The 21,298-nt window shown below is 43.3% G+C and overlaps 1 protein-coding gene across 5 annotated transcripts in view; it reads left to right on the forward strand.

Annotated features, from left to right (window-relative positions):
* Window positions 1-21,298, forward strand: part of CFAP43 (cilia and flagella associated protein 43) — a 93,683-nt gene that overhangs the window by 27,107 nt on the left and 45,278 nt on the right. For all 5 annotated transcript variants that reach the window (XM_073566104.1, XM_073566119.1, XM_073566126.1 and 2 more), the window contains 11 exons: window positions 802-932; window positions 1,430-1,583; window positions 4,150-4,254; window positions 4,678-4,755; window positions 5,916-6,041; window positions 6,981-7,085; window positions 8,768-8,884; window positions 15,905-16,108; window positions 17,163-17,369; window positions 18,802-18,891; window positions 21,155-21,235. In XM_073566104.1, the coding sequence (XP_073422205.1) occupies window positions 802-932; window positions 1,430-1,583; window positions 4,150-4,254; window positions 4,678-4,755; window positions 5,916-6,041; window positions 6,981-7,085; window positions 8,768-8,884; window positions 15,905-16,108; window positions 17,163-17,369; window positions 18,802-18,891; window positions 21,155-21,235 (1,398 nt within the window). The remainder of the gene's footprint in view (window positions 1-801; window positions 933-1,429; window positions 1,584-4,149; window positions 4,255-4,677; window positions 4,756-5,915; window positions 6,042-6,980; window positions 7,086-8,767; window positions 8,885-15,904; window positions 16,109-17,162; window positions 17,370-18,801; window positions 18,892-21,154; window positions 21,236-21,298) is intronic.

The following is a 21,298-nucleotide window of genomic DNA, read 5'->3' on the forward strand; positions in this document are numbered from 1 at the left end:
CTCTACCTATCTAATTCTCACTGTGCTGCTACATATTAAGGCCGGGGTCACACTTGTGAGTAACTCGCGCAAGTCTTCCACCTCAATACCCGGCACTCGGACCGGAGTGTGCGGCTGCATTTATTTCTATGCAGCTGAGTGCTATAGTCCCGAGTGCCGGCGGCAGTGCCGTATGCTAGGACGCGAGACTCGTGCGAGTTTCTCACAAGTGTGACCCCGGCCTAACTCCAGCTCTCCCACATCACAGCCCATACAAGTGTACAGAAAGGAGAGCTTTGTATTTCAGCCGGCTTCTCGTTAGTCACAGCAGTAATGGTGGATGTTGCAGCTTGTAAATTCTGGGAAGATTGTTCAGGCTTAGTAACTTCCTTCTAAAAACCAATGGACTGCTGAGAACTGTGCAGGAACCTAGAGTCTCTGTATGAATGTAACACTGGTATGGGCTCCAAAACCAGGCAGGACATAATCAGAAGCTCCACAGCTATAAGTCTGTGCATTAATTTCATATTTTGCTGAATGACTGATGCACTTTACCGTTTAAGTGTTAAGGCCAGATTATAGGGACTGCAGGATACTCTGGATGCTAGCGGAGATGCTACATTACCCGAATAATTGTATTATACATGGTTTCAGATATTCAAGTGCACAATGACTGTCTACAAGGAGAGGTGTACGTCCAGTCACCGTTATTTAGATGCAATCAAAGCAAAAGGAAGCTAAAATTCCTTAAACTTAATATTTCCTGATCGCATTTCCTTATTGTAATTTCCACTTCTCCACAATATTTCTTCTGTTTTCCAGGAAACCTTTGCTCGGGTATGTTGTCATTCCTACCTCAGAGGAGGCATTGGCTCAATGGCATTTTCTTTAGATGGACATACAGTCATTACAACGGGGGTCGGCGATGGTGCTGTTGTTTGTCTGACATGGAGGTGAGTCAAAAACAGCAAATGACTGCTTTGAAATTTACTGATGTTAAAGGGGTTGTCCACTACCCTTAGGTGGGATAGGTCATCAATACTAGATCCACTGTTGTGTGACACCCGGCACCCCACCGATCAGCTGTCCCAATATCAGCTGGATATTATCATTTGCGGAGCAGAGCAGCACAGCTGTCGACTGTTGACCTCTACAGTGTCCTGTAGACAGTCGAAAAGTGACGGATGTGAATTACCCGGCTGTGCACACTATGCGGGTGACATGCTGTGTAGCTCAATAACTGATTGCGTCCAACCACTTCTGACACCTGGAACAGCATACTGGTGGGAGTTTTGGGTATCACACACCCACCGATCTGATGTTGATGACCTAACAACCCCTTCAAATTCATTGTAGAAATGTATACACCCTTTTACAATTCCACCTTGTAACTACCGATTGTGTGTTACCATACGGTGTCATTGTACATACCGTTCTGCTGTGTTTGCAGAAATCCTGGAAACAGTGTTGTAAAAGAAGCCACTGAGTACGGTCGGACTCTGAGCATCTCGCTTCGAGATATCATGTTTAAGGAAGATGAAGTTTTATGGAAAATGCCACTGTGGAGTCCTGATTCAGATATGTCACGTGTGAAAGACAAAGAGGTACTTTTGTTAACCAGCTAAATATGTTTCCAGTCCTCTAAGATAGAGCAATTGCTCCCTAAGGTGACACACAAGAGGCTTCTGCATCAATCAAGAGCAAGTAGAACTTAAGTTGGTCACAAACATGAGACCGCTGCTGGTCAACAGATATTTCCCTCAAGTCCACTTTAAACACTATGATAGTAACTTATATTGCATAGGAACTAATGATCAGACATGTTGAAACTAAATATGCTTGGTCCCGATCTGCCCTACCTGCTATTTGGGTACAGGTGGAGAACTCACATACACTTTAGTTAGCTTTTTACATCAAACTTGTGAGTTTTCAGCCTTTTTAACTAGCTGTTCAGCCGGCAGAAAGCAGCCGCATGCCAGCTAGAGAGCAAGACGTACTTATTCCAAGAGCATTGGGTTGTGCCAAAACCCCCTTAGATGTGGAATTCACAGTGAGAACTTGTGATGTACGTTCACGTGTGAGCATTATTTATTTAACTTACAGAATCAGCATTTATAGTAATTTTACAAAGTTTGTGAATACATGATCTATCTTTACTCGTTCTGATCCAGAGGTATAGCACTTATCATAATCCAGAGCTGCATTCACAATTCTTTTTAAACCTACGATATGAAGAATATAACCCAAAAGTACAATAAATAATGAGTACAATTAGGGGCAGCCCAAATAGACGCACAACTGTAGATAAACCAAATTAAACTATTTAGGCTTAAACTATTTAGGACAATAAAGGAAAAATGACATAATGGATAGAATCAAGATCATTTTATTTTGTGAGACAGCATATGACAAAGATTTTAAAAAACATACAAGACTCAATAAAATAAAATATACAAGGATATGTACCTGGGTGTTAAATGTAAGTAGTATGTAGTAGCTGAATGTACATAGGAAAGAACTACTGACCCAAATATGTGTCCACGCTGCCTCTCACTCCAGTGCGCGTTTCACACGTGCTTCCTCAGGAGTGGCGACACCCAGATACATATCCTGGTATATTGCTTTCTTCACCTTTGCATTTGTCACTTTATGTACACCAGCACTTTTTAATTTTATATATATAAAATAGGCTGCAGATGTTTTCCTGCCTCTTCTTTTTATCATCTATGTGTTTTATTGTGCCTTGAATGTTTTTTTAATGTTTGTCTGTCATACAGTGTCTCCCAAAATAAACTGATCTTGATTCTATCTATTATGTCATTTTTACTTTATTGTCCTAAATAGTTTCTTTTGTTTTTTTACGCATTCACAATTCTGCCTGCTACTGTTAGGAACATTATTGGGAGTCAGTCTCCAGTATCCTGTAATGGACCAGCATATAAAGTATACTGTAGAAAGCATTTCTCTGACAGCATGTCACTAGACCAAGCTGTGTACTGACTTTTTCAGGCATTCCCTAATATAATTTATCAGTTATGGAGTAAAGTTCTGTTTTAATCCCAATGTGCTTTGACGATAGTGAGTAATAACGATCTTTAAAGGGATTGTCTGAGAGTACGAAAAAAAAGCAATAAAATACAAGCAGAAAATAATAACAAGCAGTAATAACAATAATAAAACACATTACACACCAATTAAATTCCCTAACATATAGTCCTTCATATTTATGAGGGCTGTATTACCTCCATCACTGGCAGCTTTCTGCCTATACACAGTGCACATAAATCTGCCAATCAATGGATGTGAGCTGGGTTATACAGAGCTCAACATTCAGAGAACTGCTAGATCTGCAGCAGGCATTTTATCAAACCTGCAGCAAGCCACCCAGTAAGTTACACATAACTAGAATAAGGGCCTCTACCCCTAAATCATTATCATCTCAGGTTTACTATGATTGTGATTCCATTGGTACGTGTTACACTGTTGGAAAAAAAATGTAAGGTCACTTTCTGGCACAGATTGTTAATTATGGAATGATTCTCATCTTCAAGCTGGGTTCACATGTTGTAACCACAATTCATTTTTTGTCTGGTTCTTCAGAAACTAAAAAAAAAAAAAAAGCTTTTGCCACAATTTTGAGTAAAAAAAGCAGTGTGTCTGCCTCCTGTGAACTGAATCCATCCTTTGCAATATATAATATTATATTAATGATAGTATAGTATTGATCCATTCCGTCATGTGCCAGTGTAACAGGTGTGTCAGATGCTACAGACTGTCGCTCTCCATCTGGCTGCAGAAGGTCTCTGCATTTGGCATTGCAGATGCCTTCTTAATACTTCTGACTTTTGGACCCAGTGGCAACCTCCCTCAGGCTCTAATTGACATACCTGGACCTGGGGGTTTATAGACTCCTAGTCTGCTTCAGGGCGTCGCCGGTGATCACGACCGGTGCTCATCCCCCCCCTTGCCTATTCAGGGCCTAGCTCTAGGGATATACAGGGTTTAGGTTCCTGCTCGGTGATTAGTGTGGAACCAATATAGGCACGGTAGGGGAGGCAGGGTTCCCTAGCTTTTAGGCTTCCTTCCCCTCTTCCTCTCGTGTTGTGCTTAGTCTTCCCACACTGTGTGTGACATGTTGTCATTGGATTTAATACTGTAATCTTTATTTAGGAAAGCCATCTAAATGTTGAAGTGACTGAGCCGGATAGCAGTTACACGAGCCCCCCATTACTGCAATCTCAGGATCCCACTTGGCTTGATCACAAATTCACTGACGTAAGTGTAAAATTAGATATCTTCTATAGATTTTATATTTTTTTTAGCAATTTTCTGATGGCTTTTTGTTTTTGAACCATCGTGACACAGATGAAAACAGATGTCTGTGAAGGCATCTGATCTGTGAAATTTCTTTGGCTTTTGTTGGGTTCAGTAGTTGGAAAATCTGTAAAGTCGTATGTAACTGTTCTTACGTGCCCCCCAAAGTGATGCGTCGATTCACCGCTGCTTTGCCAGATTTTCCAGCCAGTCAGATGCAGCGTCCTTGGGCTTTTGCCATTTTACGTTGAAAATATAGCAACTTATGACCATTATAACTTAGGGGACCACTATACGATCATTTGGGTAATGTGTTAGAAAAGTTGGAAGATCATTCAGAAACCAGTTATTAATGAATCATCTTTTCTGTCATGCCAATTAAAGGCTATTAAAGAGGAAGTGAAGAAATATGCAGACCAGAAGAAAAGTCTCAAGAATGGCATAAAAGAACTGAGACAGAAAGTAAGGATATTATATTCCTTTAGGTTTCACAGATTGTTCGTACGTTTTGGTGGAAATTAATACATAAGGTATAAAAGCTTAAGTTTGTGCTTACAATGGGTTAGTCTAAAGAGCTTCTGAGTAGTGATGAGCGAGCGTGCCCGGATAAGGTGTGATCTGTGCATGTTCGGGTGCTAACCGAGTGACTTTGGCGTGCTCGAATAATATGTTCGAGGCCCCGCAGCTGCATGTCTCGCTGTTCCGACAGCTGCAACACATGCAGGGATTGTCTAACAAACAGGAAGCACTTGCATGTGTTGCGGCTGTCATACAGGAGCAAGACATTCCGCTCTGAGGACACGAACATATTATTAGAGCACGCCGAAGATACTCTATTAGCTCCCGAGCATGCCCAGATAACACCTTATCCAAGCACGTTCACTCATCACTACTTCTGAGTTGTGAAATTATTGCAACCCCAATGAAATGACACCATTTTGGAAACTTCATCAATGGGTAAACCCGAGAATTTAGGCGCTGACTGGACTGATAACTCCATGAAAGTAGACTATTGGCTCAGTAGGACTGGACTGGGGTCACGTACTGTATAGGAAGGGATTCTGTCAGCTTAATATGTCGCCCTATAGAAGGGAAACATAACTGCTACTGGTCCATACTCTCCATACCAAAAAATAGCAAAACTATGTAGTGGCTTTTAGATGCTTGGATATATTGGATCAGTGCAGTGTATTCATAACAAGGTGCTCCTCCTCATCCTCCGCCCTTCAGAGCGGTGATTGACAGGCTGCTCTGTAAGCATGAATACATAGAAGTGTGTGAGTGATGGCAGATTTAGGCGGAGAGAGGCGGGAAGTGCTCGCCTGACTATACTGGAGGAATAAACCATGTATCCGGAATTTTCTTTCATTTTGTGGGCACATCAGTAGTAGAGGTAGGGTTACAGACTCCCTTATTTCACGCATGTATTCCTAGTTATGATGGCTGACTATTGGATATAGGAAAAGCCATTGACAATGAGCATCTATAAGAAAACTATGAGGTGACTGTAGACGTACATTTTGGCTGTCAGTCTCATAGCATAATATTGGTGATACGAGCTAAGGTGCATGTTGAACATGTCTTCCATTGACTATTTATCTTCTCATACGGTATGTTTTCAGATACAAGCTATGATGCGAGAGAATGAGTCTTTACCAGACATTGAAAAGTTGGACCAGCAAGAATTTAACTTGGACACGGAGGAGCAGGAAAGACTTCGGGTTGAAAGTGATCAGGAGGTGGAACGAGTAAGCGTCTCGTGCAGCGTGTAGTTTGGCAGGTTTCTATCTTGAGTGGTTACTTCTCAAATCTGTTTAGATTTGAGACGTCAGAAACCACCAGTATGTACAGTCTATCAATTGACACCCTATCAAACAGTGTGGCGATATTCAACTTAAGGCCCCCATACCTACTAGACTGACAACGGGTGAACCAGTGTGTATGGAAAAACTAAAAAAGTGGTTTGGTACCGTGTGTACCGTGTGTTTGGTACAGTGTGTATGGAGGCCTCCTTATTTTCCTATGACCGATGATGTTAGGGAAGATAAGGATCAGATTTTGGATTACTAGTCCTTTTGTTTTTGGCGAGCTAAGCTAGTACCATGAATCTGGCAGTGGATATCTTCTAGAGAAGAAAGGAAGCTTGGCCAAGTGAGCGCTCCTCTGTATAGAAGAGTCAAAGGAGATAGCTGCTGGCCAAATGATTAGCTGAACCATCGTTAAGCTGACAGTGTGTATGAAGGGCTCTACTGTATTTTAGGTTGCCCCCTGGGGTTTAGTCATCCTCAGCAGCAGAGCTGGTTCCTTACTCATCACCAGGCTGGGCAGTTATCAGTGGCTTCTATGCTTTGTAGTTGCACCCTTAGCTTCTTGGTGGGAGGGAGACAGGATAGATAGCTTCAGCAAAGGTGCTCATCCACAAGTTTCCCTCCAAAGCCTCAGAATTGAGGGTGCTGGAGGGGAAGAGATACTTGAATATGAAATGTAAATTATCGAGCAGCCAAGGAAATAGGAGATGACGTGGGGGAAGAGCAAAGACCAAACTAATTATTGTCTTATAATTTCCTGCAGATGGTGGTTATGGAGAATTTGGTCCCCATAGTTTGCCGATAGGGACCCATAGTTACTTGTCATGCCCTTGGCTACCGATATCCAATCATCAAGTAACACAGTTTTTGTTTTTAAAGGTTCAAAGAGAAATCGAGCAGGAAAATTTGTCCAAACAATATTTGCGTGAAATCATTAAGAAGGAATGCTGGGATTCTATGTCCATTAAAGGACGTTCTGTCGTGGTGAGTACATCTCATTGTCGTTATGTATCGGATAATACATTAGCATAAAGTGACAATAAATATGGTTGATTATATAGCAGCATATTGCAAAAGCCAAAGTTGTATTGAAATTGCCTTATTGGACTTTAAGGCATTGAATAATTATACATTTTCACTTGATAAAATAACAGGATTAGAATCTCTACCAGCGGCCCCATTTCCATGATACCCCACTGGTTGTGAGAATTGTCATTTCCCCACTCCTGCAGGAGCCGTTGCTAGAATGCAGGGTCAGTGACACTTATAGGGTCTCTTCACATTTGTTTTTTTTGTCATGTCCAGATCAAAACTGAAACAGAAAGACCCCTGTTGACTATAATAGGGTCTGTCTGCTTACAGTTTTTTAGGACAGAAAGTGCAGCATGCAGAACATTTTGTTAGGTTAAAAGAAAATACAAAATGGAAACCAGACAGACTCCATTATAGTCAATGTGTCCTTTCTGCTTCAGTTTGGATTGGTTTTATAATGGGTCTGTTTTCTTAATGACTTCTGTCTAGGGAACAGAGTAATGGAAGAGAAAAAGAAATGAAAAGGCAGGTGTGAACGTTAAACACGCATTTGCGGATAATTTGGGCAAAGTCATAGTCCTGTTACACTATGGTTTAATTATGGTTGCTCTGTTTGGCCTTACACTACAGTACACCAGTGTTTCCCAAGGCCTGGCCTCACAGCCTCCCGACACAGCTGGTTTCCAGGATTTCCTTAGTTTTGTACAGGTGACAGACCCTGTGACAATTTCTAATACCTTAATATTAATTCTACCACTTGTGCAATACTAAGGAAATCCTGAAACATGGAGTGTTGGGGGTTATGAGGACTGGAGTTTGGGAAACCCTGCCCTAAAGCTCGCCATACCCAATATATAGCTGCCTCCTCCATATACAGAAGCACTCGCGGAGCTGCTGTTTGTGTGTTCTCTATGAGAGCCGCGGCTAGACTCCTTTGGCAGCAGCTTGTCTCGCCAACATCGGCAATCCAAATTCAGACATTCTGAATCCTTATCTCCCCAACATCATGTCACGGTGGCCCCCATACACATAATGTGGTCTCCCAATATATGCAGGCTTGGCCAAAGTTAGTCTAATGTGTATGGGGATCTTATAGGGTATCTGTCACCCCCCAAATCTTAATCAGTTATGAGCTAAGAGGTTGGTGCACCGTGACGCCCCCCCCTCACTTCGCATACTGAGCAGTTCCCTGACTGATTGACAGTGGTCACTTAGCTAGAGCAGGTGCTGCCCAAACACTGACCATGGCGCTGCATGTGTCCCTTTGATTATTGCCTCCTGTCACCTCTTACTACACACGGAGGCGTGCCGTGTGTCCTCATAGAGGAAGAGAGATCAGTATTGTTATCCTCCTGTGTTCAGTGCATGCAGTGAAGTTGCACCAGACTGAGCTCTCCTCTTCTCTCTGAAGCCCCTTGATACACGTCTGTGTGTAGCAGCGGTAGCCAATGATGACAAAGGGTCCTGCTCCCGCACTGCGCTCAACGCTGACTCCGTCATAGTCAGTGTGCACCTGCAGCACTGCGGTTAGTGTTAGTGCGGAAGTTGCCTATTTGGGTCCTTCTTGTGGCTGCAGACTTGCAGTGGTACTTAGGTTCGGTTCACATTGCTAATTTATGTGCTATTGTTTAAAGTCTTTTCACACAGAGCATGAAGTGACGAACTATCCTTTAAAAGAGCGGACAGCGAAGGAATTGGAAGATATTGCCAGAGTGTTAAATGTCAAGAAGACAGAATCACTTGACCTCAAAGTAAAGTATAAAATAATATTTGTAGTTTAGCAATCCAAAGATCATTGTAAAAATCTGTAGATTATGAAACATTGGCAGGTAATATCAGAAATAGTAGCAATGTTACCCATGGGAATCTGCTCCCTACTGCAACTCCGGTGGTCTCTGCTGGGGCACAAGCAATGATGACCCGACCACCAGTCTCCTGATCCTGCAGTGATCATGGGGCCGGTGACATCGTCCCTTGCAGTCAGGTAGACACCGTCGGAGCGGCAGCGCTGGAGTAGGGAGCAGATGAGGTTATTGAATCCTTTACTCCCGTGCATTATCCCATACAGTCCACTATAATGTCAGGTTACCTTCTAACCCTGTACTAAAGCTTCACGCACACGTGTGTTCTGTACGCAGAGCCAGAGCGCTCCTCTACGAGTCCATAATACAGACCGCTGACTAGTGTATGCCTGTGTGATGCCAGTGTATGCCTCTGTGATACCATTGTATGCCTGTGTGATGCCAGTGAGATGCCAGTGTATGCCTGTGTGATACCAGCGTATACCTGTGTGATGCCAGCGTATGCCTGCGTGATGCCAGCGTATACCTGTGTGATGCCAGTGTATACCTGTGTGATGCCAGTGTATACCTGTGTGATGCCAGTGTATACCTGTGTGATGCCAGTGTATGCCTGTGTGATGCCAGTGTATGCCTGTGTATACCTGTGTGATGCCAGTGTATACCGGTGTGATTCCAGCGTATGCCTGGCGAGTTTTCAGTGGCGACTTTTGTGTTTCGACTTTTATGTGGCGAGGTTGGTGTATGTGTAGTGAAATGTGTGCTGAGGGTGGTATATGTGTTGAAGCACGTGGTAGTGTGTGGCGCATTTTGTGTGTGTTCATATCCCCGTGTGTGGAGAGTATCCCATGTCAGGGCCCCACCTTAGCAACTGTACGGTACATACTCTTTGGCGCCATCACTCTCATTCTTTAAGTCCCCCTTGTTCACATCTGGCAGCTGTCAATTTGCCTCCAACACTTTTCCTTTCACTTTTTCCCCATTATGTAGATAGGGGCAAAATTGTTTGGTGAATTGGAATGCACGGGGTTAAAATTTCGCCTCACAACATAGCCTATGATGCTCTCGGGGTCCAGACGTGTGACTGTGCAAAATTTTGTGGCTGTAGCTGCGACGGTGCGGATGCCAATCCCGGACATACACACATACATACATACACACACACACTTTGAGCTTTATATATTAGATATATAGGCATATTACACAGGGAGAAATGGAGTATGAGTCCAATATCATAAAAAAATAACAAGATTTATTAAACATGTAGTACTGACAAATTACATACATACACTGTGTTCCAAATTATTATGCAAATTGGATTTAAGTGTCATAAAGATGTTATTTTTTGTTTTTCAAATAAACTCATAGATGGTATTGTGTATCAGGGCTCTTTGGATCACTGAAATCAATCTCAAATGCCTGTGATAATTAGTTTACCAGGTGAGCTCAATTAAACTACTTAAGAATGATGTTCCACATTATTAAGCAGGGCACAGGTTTCAAGGAATTTAGGAAATAAAAAGGACCTCTCTGCTGCTGAAAAGCATCAAATAGTGCAATGCCTTGGTCAAGAGATGAAAACATTAGATATTTCCCAAAAATTTAAACGTGATCATCGTACTGTTAAGAGATTTGTGGTTGATTCTGAGTACAGACATGTTTGTGCTGATAAAGGCAGAATGAGGAAGGTTTCTGCCAGGCAAGTTCATTGGAGAGTGGCTGCTAAAAAGCCATTACAAACCAGCAAACAGATATTTAAAGCTGCTGGTGCCTCTGGAGTCCCTCGAACCTCAAGGTGTAGGATCCTTCAAAGGCTTGCTGTGGTGCATAAATCTACTATTCGGCCACCCCTAAACAGTGTTCACAAGCAGAAATGATTGCAGTGGGCCCAGACATACATGAAGACTTATTTTCAAACAGTCTTGTTTACTGATGAGTGTCGAGCAACCCTGGATGGTCCAGATGGATGGAGTAGTGGATGGTTGGGGGATGGCCACTATGTCCCAACAAGGCTGCAACGTCAGCAAGGAGGTGGAGGAGTCATGTTTTGGGCCGGAATCATGGGGAAACAGCTGGTAGGGCCCTTTAAGGTTCCTGAAGGTGTGAAAATGACCTCTGCAAAGTATATAGTTTCTGACTGACAGCTGTCTTCCATGGTATAAAAAGCAGAAACGTGCCTTCAGGAGAAAAATCATCTTCATGCATGACAATGCACCATCTCATGCAGCAAAGAATACCTCTGAGTCATTGACTGCTATGGGCATAAAAGGAGATAAACTCATGGTGTGGCCACCATCTTCCCCTGACCTCAACCCTATAGAGAACCTTTGGAGTATCATCAAGCAAAAGATCTATGAGGGAGGCAGTTCACATCAAAACAGCAGCTCTGGAAGGCTATTCTGACTTCATGCAAAGAAATACAAGCAGAAACTCTCCAAAAACTCACAATTTCAATGGATGCAAGAATTGTGAAGGTGATATCAAAGAAGGGTTCCTATGTTGACATGTAACTTGGCCTGTTAAGCTATTTAACTCCAAAATATCCTTTTTGTTCAGTGAATGTGACCTCCTAATGCTGCAAATTCCACAAATGAGCATTTTCAGTTCTTTAAAACATATAAAATGTTTAGAAATTCTACTGTGCCTAATAATTTGGAACAGTGCAATTTGAGTTTTTATTCATTTTGGAGATTATACTGTTATTATTGGGAGGTTTCTTCAATAAAATTTGATGTATACTCTAACCGGTGATGACTTTTATTAGACTGACTGTCATTTGTACAGACTATTTAGGAAAATTAGAGAGAAATATCATTTGCATAATAATTTGGAACACAGTGTATATGACAAAAATGAAGGATCAGATAATGTCCGCTGCTTATTAGTCCTACAGATTACAATATAAAGTGCTTAGTGCTTATGATGGATATGGGCCATACTTAAGGGATAAAGAGGTATGGAAAGATCCTAACAGGTGCGCATCCTGAAAAAAATCCCACTATCCCATGCAATAGTGCTTACCCATATTAAACTCCACCAGGACAACAAGCAGCGCCGCCACCGACGCACGTTTCGCCTCTTTCTCAAGGTGCCGGCACATATGGGTAAGCACTATTGCATGGGATAGTCAATACGTTCAGCAATAAAACTCTTGTTCCCCAGGTGCTATAGCCCCATCGGGGACAGTGATGAAAATGTGTGCAAACTGTAAAGCGCTGCGGAATATGTTAGCGCTATATAAAAATAAAGATTATTATTATTATATGGCAGTTTTGGACCTAAAAGATGCCTATTACCATCTTCCCATACACCAAAAATTCCTGCGAGTAGCAGTCTTGTTCAGAGGTCGGATTCAATATTTCCAATTTACGGCGATGCCGTTCGGACTATCTATGGCTCCTCGCATATTTATCAAGTTGATGTCGTATATGAGGCTGAATGACACCCTAGTGGTCCCCTACTTGGACGACTTGCTCATAGTAGGAAATTCTGTTTCCCAATGTGAAAAAAGAATAGTTGATATTGTCTCATCCCTACAGACACTAGGCTGCTGATCAATTGGGGAAAGTCCAGGCTGCAACCGGTAACCTGTCAGACGTTCCTGGGCCTTCACGTAGACTCCGTAAGTCAGAAATGCTTTCTACCAGAAACTAAGGCGCAGGCCATAGTTAACAAAATACGGAGGGTTACTGAGAAACCCACACTATCATTAAGACAGAGTATGTCTTTGTTGGGGTCCCTAATATCATGCATTCCGGCAGTGCAATGGGCCCAATTCCACTCCAGAAAATTGCAGTAGGCTATTTTACAGGAGACAGACTGCAGGGACGGTTGGAAGGGAGAATGCACCAGCGATCCCGACAACGATATGGATCACTGGTGCATCGCTAAGTGGTCGCTAGTGAGCTGCCACACAGGCAGATCTCACCAGCGACATCGCTGGGGTCGGGGGTCGCTACTTACCTGTCAGACGCGGCGATCCTGACGTCCTCCCGCCCGCGTCCACACGTCGGCACCACAGGAAACCCAGCAGGAAGCGCCCGATGAGAAATGATCCAGGACCTCCTCGCGCGACCAGCGATAATCAGCGGGGGAGCCGGTCGGAGGTAAGTATCAGACATAGCGATATCGCTAGCAATATCGCTGCTACGTCACAAAATCGGTGACTTTACAGCGATATTGCTAGCGATATCGCTATGTGTACCGGGGGCTTATCGCCCGAAGTGATTAATTCCTTGAGTTGGTGGTTGGACCTTAGCAATCTGTCAAATGGAGTTCAATGGTGGGTTATTCCCTCTAGAGTAGTCACCACGGACGCTAGCCCCTCAGGGTGTCAGGGTGGGGGGCCCACCTAGAGGAGGAGATGGTGCAGGGTCCATGGTTGGAGCATGAAGTAGAAGGCTCCTCTAATATAAAGGAACTAACAGCAATTTATTATGCTATATCTGAATTTCTCCCGCAGCTAAGAGGAACCCACGTGAAAATCCAATCAGACAATACCACCACAGTGGCATACATAAACCGGCAAGGAGGCACGCGATCAGGACCGTTGATGTCTGTCGTGGAAAAGATCTTAGAGATGGCCGAGGTGCATCTCCACTCCTTATCTGCACTCCACATCGGAGGAGTGGACAATTCTCGGGCAGACTTCCTCAGCCACCAAACCTTATATCAGGGCGAGTGGGTCCTCAGCCGGCACATCTTCGAGATGATAGCGGCGAGATGGGGCAGACCGGAAATAGACCTGTTTGCGACCAGAGCCAACAGGCGCGTAGAAAGGTTCGCTTCTCTCTACAGAACGGACAATCCAGACGTGCTAGATGCCCTCCAAGCATCCTGGACATTCCGGCTTAGCCTATGCCTTCCCTCCAATGGTTCTGTTACCAACAGTGGTCAGGAAGATAAGACAGGAGAGAGCAAGGGTCATCTTGATAGTCCTGTTTTGGCCCAAGAGGCCGTGGTTCTCATGGCTGAGAGCCATGTCAATAACCGACCCATGGATTCTGCCGCTACATCAAGACCTTCTCTCGCAGGGACCCTGTTACCATCCACGGGTCAAAGCCCTGCGCCTAGCAGCTTGGAATTTGAAAGGGAGCTATTGAAGCGGAGGCTTCTCAAAAAACTTGATTAACACCCTTCTACAAAGTAGGAAGGAATCCACAGCGAGGATTTACGCTAAGGTGTGGAGAAAATTCTTGGCCTTCCACCCAGCAAAACTTTCTGGTGAAATACCCATTACTGCCATTCTAGTATTCCTTCAGAAGGGCCGGGAATTGAGGCTCTCAGTTAGTACTCTAAAGGTCCATGTGTCGGCCCTAGGAGACTTATTTAACTACAATTTGGCAAATAACAAGTGGGTGGCCCGGTTCATTGCAGCTTGTCAGCGATCAGATCCAGTTCACATACCTCAGTTGCCAACATGGAACCTTAGCCTCGTCTTGGATGCCTTTACTCAAGCTCCGTTTGAGCCCATTCATTCGGCACCAATAAAATGCCTTTCATTAAAAACTGTTCTGCTAGTAGCCTTAGTCTCGGCGAGAAGAGTTAGTGATCTCCAGGCCCTATCGGTAGATCCCCCATTCCTGTCGGTAGCTCAGGACAGACTAGTGTTGAGGTCGGACCAGTCTTATCTCCCCAAACGGGCTACAAAATTTCATAGATCTCAAGAGATCTGCCTACCCTCCTTCTATGAGAATCCGGTAACACCGGAGGAGGTTAGATATCACACATTGGACGTAAAGAGAGCCGTGCTAGCCTACCTAGATAGAACCAGTCCCTGGAGGCAGGGTAGGTCTCATTTTGTCTCCTTCCAGGGTAGCAAGAAGAGAGCCAGAGTTACTAGAGGCACGCTATCCAGATGGATCAGAGACGCGATCGCGATGGCGTATTCATCAAAAGGAGAGGAAGCGCCACAAGGCATTAAGGCGCACTCTACTCGAGCCATATCATCCTCCTGGGCCGAGAGGGCAAACGTCCCAATTGAACAAATATGTACGGCTGCAACCTGGTCTTCTCCATCTACCTTCGATAGTCACTATAGACTAGATTTGTCCTCTTCCGAGGACTTGGCCTTTGGTAGATCTGTACTAAACACGGTGTGCCCTCCCAGGTGATTATCTCTGAAAATCTCTCAGTGGGTGGTGTCGTGGCAAAGAGGAAAAACCGGTAAGCCGGTAATACTCTTTTGTAGCGTCCACGACAGCACCCGCTCACTTCCCGCCCATAAAATTTCACAAGTGGTTCTCTCTGGTGGTGGACATTAGAATTAGGAATTAATATGTAGATAACTATAGCAAGCATAGAAGTATATATAAGGATGGATGAATTGTCTAAACAAATTGACTAAAACATGTATGGCGGTTCCTCCGTTGTTCTCTGTAATCCAAACTGAGGGAGCGAGGGGGACCGCCCCATTTATCTCTCTGTAGGTTTCCTGTTCCTAGGGGCGGATCCACTCTCTCAGTGGGTGCTGTCGTGGACTCTACAAAAGAGTATTACCGGTAAGTAATCCGTTTTTTTGCCTCAGGTTTCACATGATTGTTTATACCTGTGTGATGCCAGTGTATAACTGTGTGATGCCAGCGTATGCCTGTGTGATGCCAGCGTATACCTGTGTGATGCCAGCGTATACCTGTGTGATGCCAGTGTATACCTGTGTGATGCCAGTGTATGCCTGTGTGATGCCAGTGTATGCCTGTGTGATGCCAGTGTATGCCTGTGTGATGCCACTGTGATGCCAGGGTATGCCTGTGTGATGCCAGCGTATGCCTGTGTGATGCCAGCGTATGCCTGTGTGATGCCACTGTGATGCCTTGAGGCATTGCCACAAGCCACAGCCACACAAGCCACAGAGATACAGTATAGAGCCACCATTGTATTTACATGAATCCCACCCATGGCCATGTATATGTGATCTCACAAAACAGTTTGCCAAATTCTATTGTTGATGGTTAAATAAACCTTTAACTTTAGATCAGAAAGGAAATAGTTGAGGTTCAGGCAAAAATTGGAGCAGAAGACGAGGAAGAAGTGGAGGAAGAGACTGAGCAAAGCCACGATACCACATCTCTGATCGGGAGTCTGAGTGACCAATATGGTGGAGATACTTCCAACCTGTACAGCCAGCTGGAGATGTACAGCCGAGAGGAGAAAATTAACCAGATTCTATTGCTTCAGGTAAGTGCATGTAATGGGAGTGTTTAACAGGAACTGGACATCGCCAAAAATGCTGTTTACCTGCAGATCAATATCCCAAAGGATAACCTGCAGGTAAGTAGCGTTCTAACCCTGTGTGGCCAGTGGCAGGGTGTGATACTTCCACACTCCTACCCTACTAATCACTCCCCTGCACCACCTGAGTGACTGTGCAGCCACACCTCAACTCAGCCCATAGTATTGTCCCACTATTTACCTGCAGATTAACCCTTTATTATCCCTTTTACCCTCGCAAGTGAGTATGAGCCCTTATACTTATTCTGTGCACAATTGTTCGGAAAGTGATCATTTTGGCCATATCATTATGGTTATGCAAGTTATCAGCGATCCTGTTAATAGCTAATACCTTGCGTTTAGGGTCCAAACACTTTAAAATGCCCCAATTGTTATGAATGGAACTTTTTTCCTACCAGAGAAATTTCTGCACACACCACGATGCACAGACTGGCCCACAGGTTTCCTGACCCGAGCTGAACTTGACAGCCTAAACCTTTGTTCACATGTCCAGTAGTGATCCGTTAGGACGGATCCAGCAGCAATCCATTGGCAAAAAAGTTGTACAGACACAACTTTTAGTCAGTTTTCAAATAACTGATCTCTGCTGGATCCGTTTTTTACATTGAAGTCTATGGATAATGGATCCTTTAATCAGCCATCTGTTTTTCTTTCATTTGTAATGGATCAGTTTTTGCTTACTGGATCCAGTAACAGATCAGTTTCTGCTTCCAGTAAGTAAAAATCGAATCCTTTAGAAATGGGTGAACAACGGATGGCTAATTAATGGATCCGTTGTCCATAGACATCAGTGTTAAAAACAGATCCAGCACAAATCAGTTATTTAAATACGGACTAAACTTGGGTCTGCACAACTTTTTTGGCAACGTATTGCTGCTGGATCCGTTCTAACGTATCACTACTGGACATGTGAACAAAGCCTTATGTACCGTATGTCTATACTCAGACAGTAAAACATAAACGTCTCAACTTGACGCAAGGGTCATCCTTTATTATGCAGGACATCATCTATAAGGTAAAAATAGGCTTTAACAAAGAGTTTGAAGTAGTCCACAAACAGAAGGAGCAAGAAGTGTCTCGTGTGAAGGAACGAAATCAGAGAATCTTGGAGATAATGTCTGAGTTAAATATACAAGAAAAACTAATGGAACCAAAATTTACTGATAATGAGAAGCCAGAAAGAGCCCTCACCGTGGACGACTCCGAGGTAATAGTTTTATTGAGTGTGATAACGCACTGCCATTATCTTCTTCAGTTTAATCCAGCCCAATATTGTTTAGACCAATGTAACGATGAGCGAACCGATTTGTTGGACCCGGTCCAGCTGCCAGACACTACACCATGGCCTCTTGGTTAGCCAGTCTGGAGCGACGGCTTCGTTATGGTATGATGAGCCATTGATGATGAAGGTAGGATACAGTTCACATGGCTACCCAACCAAAGACCACAGGAACCCACTTTACCTCTGGACCAGGGTCCTATTAATTTAGTCACTCATCTCTAGTCCAATGCTAGTTTTGATTGCTTTGCAAAATTTATTATTGGTAACACCGCATAATACTATAATATTAGCATTACTTAGTATATATCTCTTGAATTTTCACCTAAACTCCCAAGTGCAGAGTTGATTTAATGCAGGATGATTATTAAACTTTATGCCCGCAATTTCATAAGAGACGAAGTGGAGCCTGGGCCTAAAGTAACAGTATGCTCTGTCCGCTTGGATTGGTTTTAATATTTGCAGTCATGAGATGTTTTGTGTTATGTGAATGATAAAGTCACTATACATTGTGACCTATCACTTCATATAATGAAATAAGTATCGAATAAATATATTTATAAAGGTGCTATTGACATGAAATTCTCATCAGATGTCAGTAACATCCCATCCAATCTACACAGGCAACTCAAACCATAGATGTCCATAAATTAAGTTAAATTTAATCTCTCTTTATTATACATATTTGACACTTCATACAAAGGAGAGCAGTTGGCCGTGGCCGGTTTATGGTGAAATTATGTTCTTTACACTTCCGGATTATGGCCCCACTAGTGCTCACTGGAACCTTCAGTAGTTGAGAAATTCTTCTGTAACCAATGCCATTAGTATGTTTTGCAATAATAAGGTTGTGAAGGTCTTGAGACAACTCACTGGTTTTACCCATCATGAGATGTTTATTATGTGGCACATTGGTAATGAGACACTTTTTTTTATACACCATCACTTGAACAAGCTATTATTTTTCACTAAGTGCAGGTTTGCTTTCTAATGATTGGTAGATTTCAGCTGGTGTCATGACTTTCCATGGCTTTTCACAGCCCTCTTTCTTAATGTGTTCATTACTTTTTCCCTGTGTCATTTCTCATTATTACACACAACTTCAAAACTCAGCAATTCATCTTATGACCACTAGTGGTCATACACAACCCCAGCATACTACTGCACACCAGTAAGACAACAATTATATGAAGACACACCATGTTCACCATAGAAGAAACTTGGATAAATAAACATTTCAGCACAATGGATCTATAAAATGTGATCTCTGTAGTCAGAAAGTTATGCTGACATGCATTTTATGGTGGGATTCTATTGCTGGCTGTTCCATTAACTACTGTTCTTATTTATGTGACTGAAGATAAAAGTTGAAAGATATTTAACGCCTGAACAAAAAATAAAGGCAGAGCAGCAAGCGAAGCAGGAGGAGGAGAAGCGTTTGGCAGCGCAGGTAATGGAGATGGTAATGTGATTAATGGGGAGAACTTTACTCAGAAGGAGCCACTGAGCCCCACGTTTGTTAAGGTTTTCTTGCTTTTATGTGGACCATTTTAATCTAGAACATCTTGCCTTCTGTTGTGTGACATTCTTATAAAAAATTTGCAACATATGTGTCAGCTCATAGAAATGAACGGAAAAGTGCTCTCACATTTCTGTTTGGCCTAAAATGTTGTAAAAACGCAACTCCGAGCCTGATGGAGAAAAATGATAGTAAATGAAGCCCTTCCATCAATTTTTATCCTCTTAGTATATAGCAATCATATTATATAGCACTGTGTACTTACAATTGCTCATTTTGCCTTTCTACCCAGTACATGCTTCTCTTTTGCATAAGGTCATCATGTGATTAAATACTGACTTGCGGAGTCTTTCGAACATCTATGTAGAAACAGGAGATCAATTTTATATGCACAAGTCATCACTGCAAAAGTCCCTGGCGGGGGAAGGAGGAAGCAGCTGGGTCAGGGGTAAAGAGGGGAATGATTAATGCAGGGACAAGAGACTTCCTGTTTCTACATAGAGCAGAGAAAAGAGAAGAATTATCTGGGTAGAAAGGCAACATGAACAATTGTAAGTACGCAGTGCTATATAATATGACTGCAATATATTGTGGGGATAAAACCTTTGGTGGAGGTGCTTCATTAATAGGTATGTTGTGATAGATTTACCACACAAGGTGACATTAGTCATACGTTTGTTACAATCGAGATCTAAAAATTAGACATTGGCTGGAATTACCGTACACCATGGTTTGTAGATTTTTACAAACTCCCAGCATTTGTATCCCACTTTGCCAGACAATTTTTTAAGCTCATTCCCAATCACCTAGGAAAACCACAGTGTTGCTTACTATTAGGCAAATTAGCAGAAGCCATAACTACTCTCTGGCTGATTTTGCAGAACAGTATTGCTGGCGGTTGCAGTTATGCACGTGGACTGTAATTCCCACTCGATGCACTTTGTGTAATTTTCAGTTAATAATTTAGGTTGCAGGGTGTAGAAGTGAAATGTTTAGTTTTTTTTAGCGATTTGTGTATATTGTATGTAGGGAGAATAACAGCATGTGAGCACTTTACGGCACCTGGAGTCACGTGACAGAGAAATCTATAGACTTATTAGTTATGCATTTAGAGAGGCCAACCATGGCCGTAAAGCAACCACCTCTCCGCTCTATGTAAACCGATCGGCAGGCATTTAGTAGCCAGTTTAGAACTGCACTCAGGCACACAACCATTTTCTTTCTATCCGAGAAAATTGATCCGATTATGCTAACCAGAAGGATCCGATTTTCCTGGAGGTGGAGCGGAAAAAAAAAAGTTTCTCCACCTTCTTCATGCAATCAGTCCATGAAAATCAGACCGACCACTCTTAATTGCACACGATTGTTAATACACCGCATAGGACGTCATTTTCTCGGCAGCACATGTCCTATTTACACCGATACAGAGAGCTATGATCATAAGCTAAGCTTATTAATTCTCACCCCATGGATGTGTGTTTTGCTCATTCGCCAGGTGATTGTCAGCCTCTTCAGACTGCACGATTAGCGGGAAATGAGCGTTCCTAGGACCGCTCATTCCGGATTATCATCCCGTGTATAAATGGACCCTTAGGGTACCGTTACACTTAGCGATGCACCAGCGATCCCGACAATGATACGACCCGGTCAGGATCACTGTTGTATTGCTAAATGGTCGCTAGTGAGCTGTCACACATTCAGATTTACCCAACGACGCAGCAGCGATACAGCGATCCGTATAACGACCTCGGCGGTCGTTGGGACCTTGTCACACAGCAGCGATTCTGACGACTCCCGCCTGCGTCCATGATTTCTGAGTCGCTAACGAGGTCGCTCGTCTGTGTCAAACACAGCGATGCGCGCTGGCCAGCGGGACACCAGCGATCAAAAATGGCCCAGGACATTCGAACATGATCAGCGACATCGCAGCGGGGGCCTGGTCACTGCTAAGTGTCACACGTAACGAGATCGCTGGCGAGGTCACTGTGTCACAAAATCGGTGACGCTTCAGCGATCTCGCTATGTGAGATGGGGCCTTTACAGTCTGCAAAAAAAAAAAAAATTGACTTCAACATGATCAGTCACTTATTACAGTTGTGGGTAGAAGTTTATCCCCACCCTACTGTCTTTTGACATGTACAGTATATGAACACTCGGCTGATTTCATTTAATCCTATAACATTTTCGATTTCAGGAAGACAACGCCAAACAGCGAGCTCTCAATGATATGATGGGAGGTGTCTTGGAGGTGAAGAAGGAGGATATCTTGAGAATGGTGAGATCTCAATGAACAGAAGAAATGATCAAGTCTGCATCCTTTACATTAGGTCATATGCCC

Source organism: Dendrobates tinctorius, unplaced genomic scaffold (assembly GCF_039654945.1).
Source record: "Dendrobates tinctorius isolate UK_male_01 unplaced genomic scaffold, ASM3965494v1 ptg000001l, whole genome shotgun sequence".
NCBI lineage: Eukaryota > Metazoa > Chordata > Amphibia > Anura > Dendrobatidae > Dendrobates > Dendrobates tinctorius.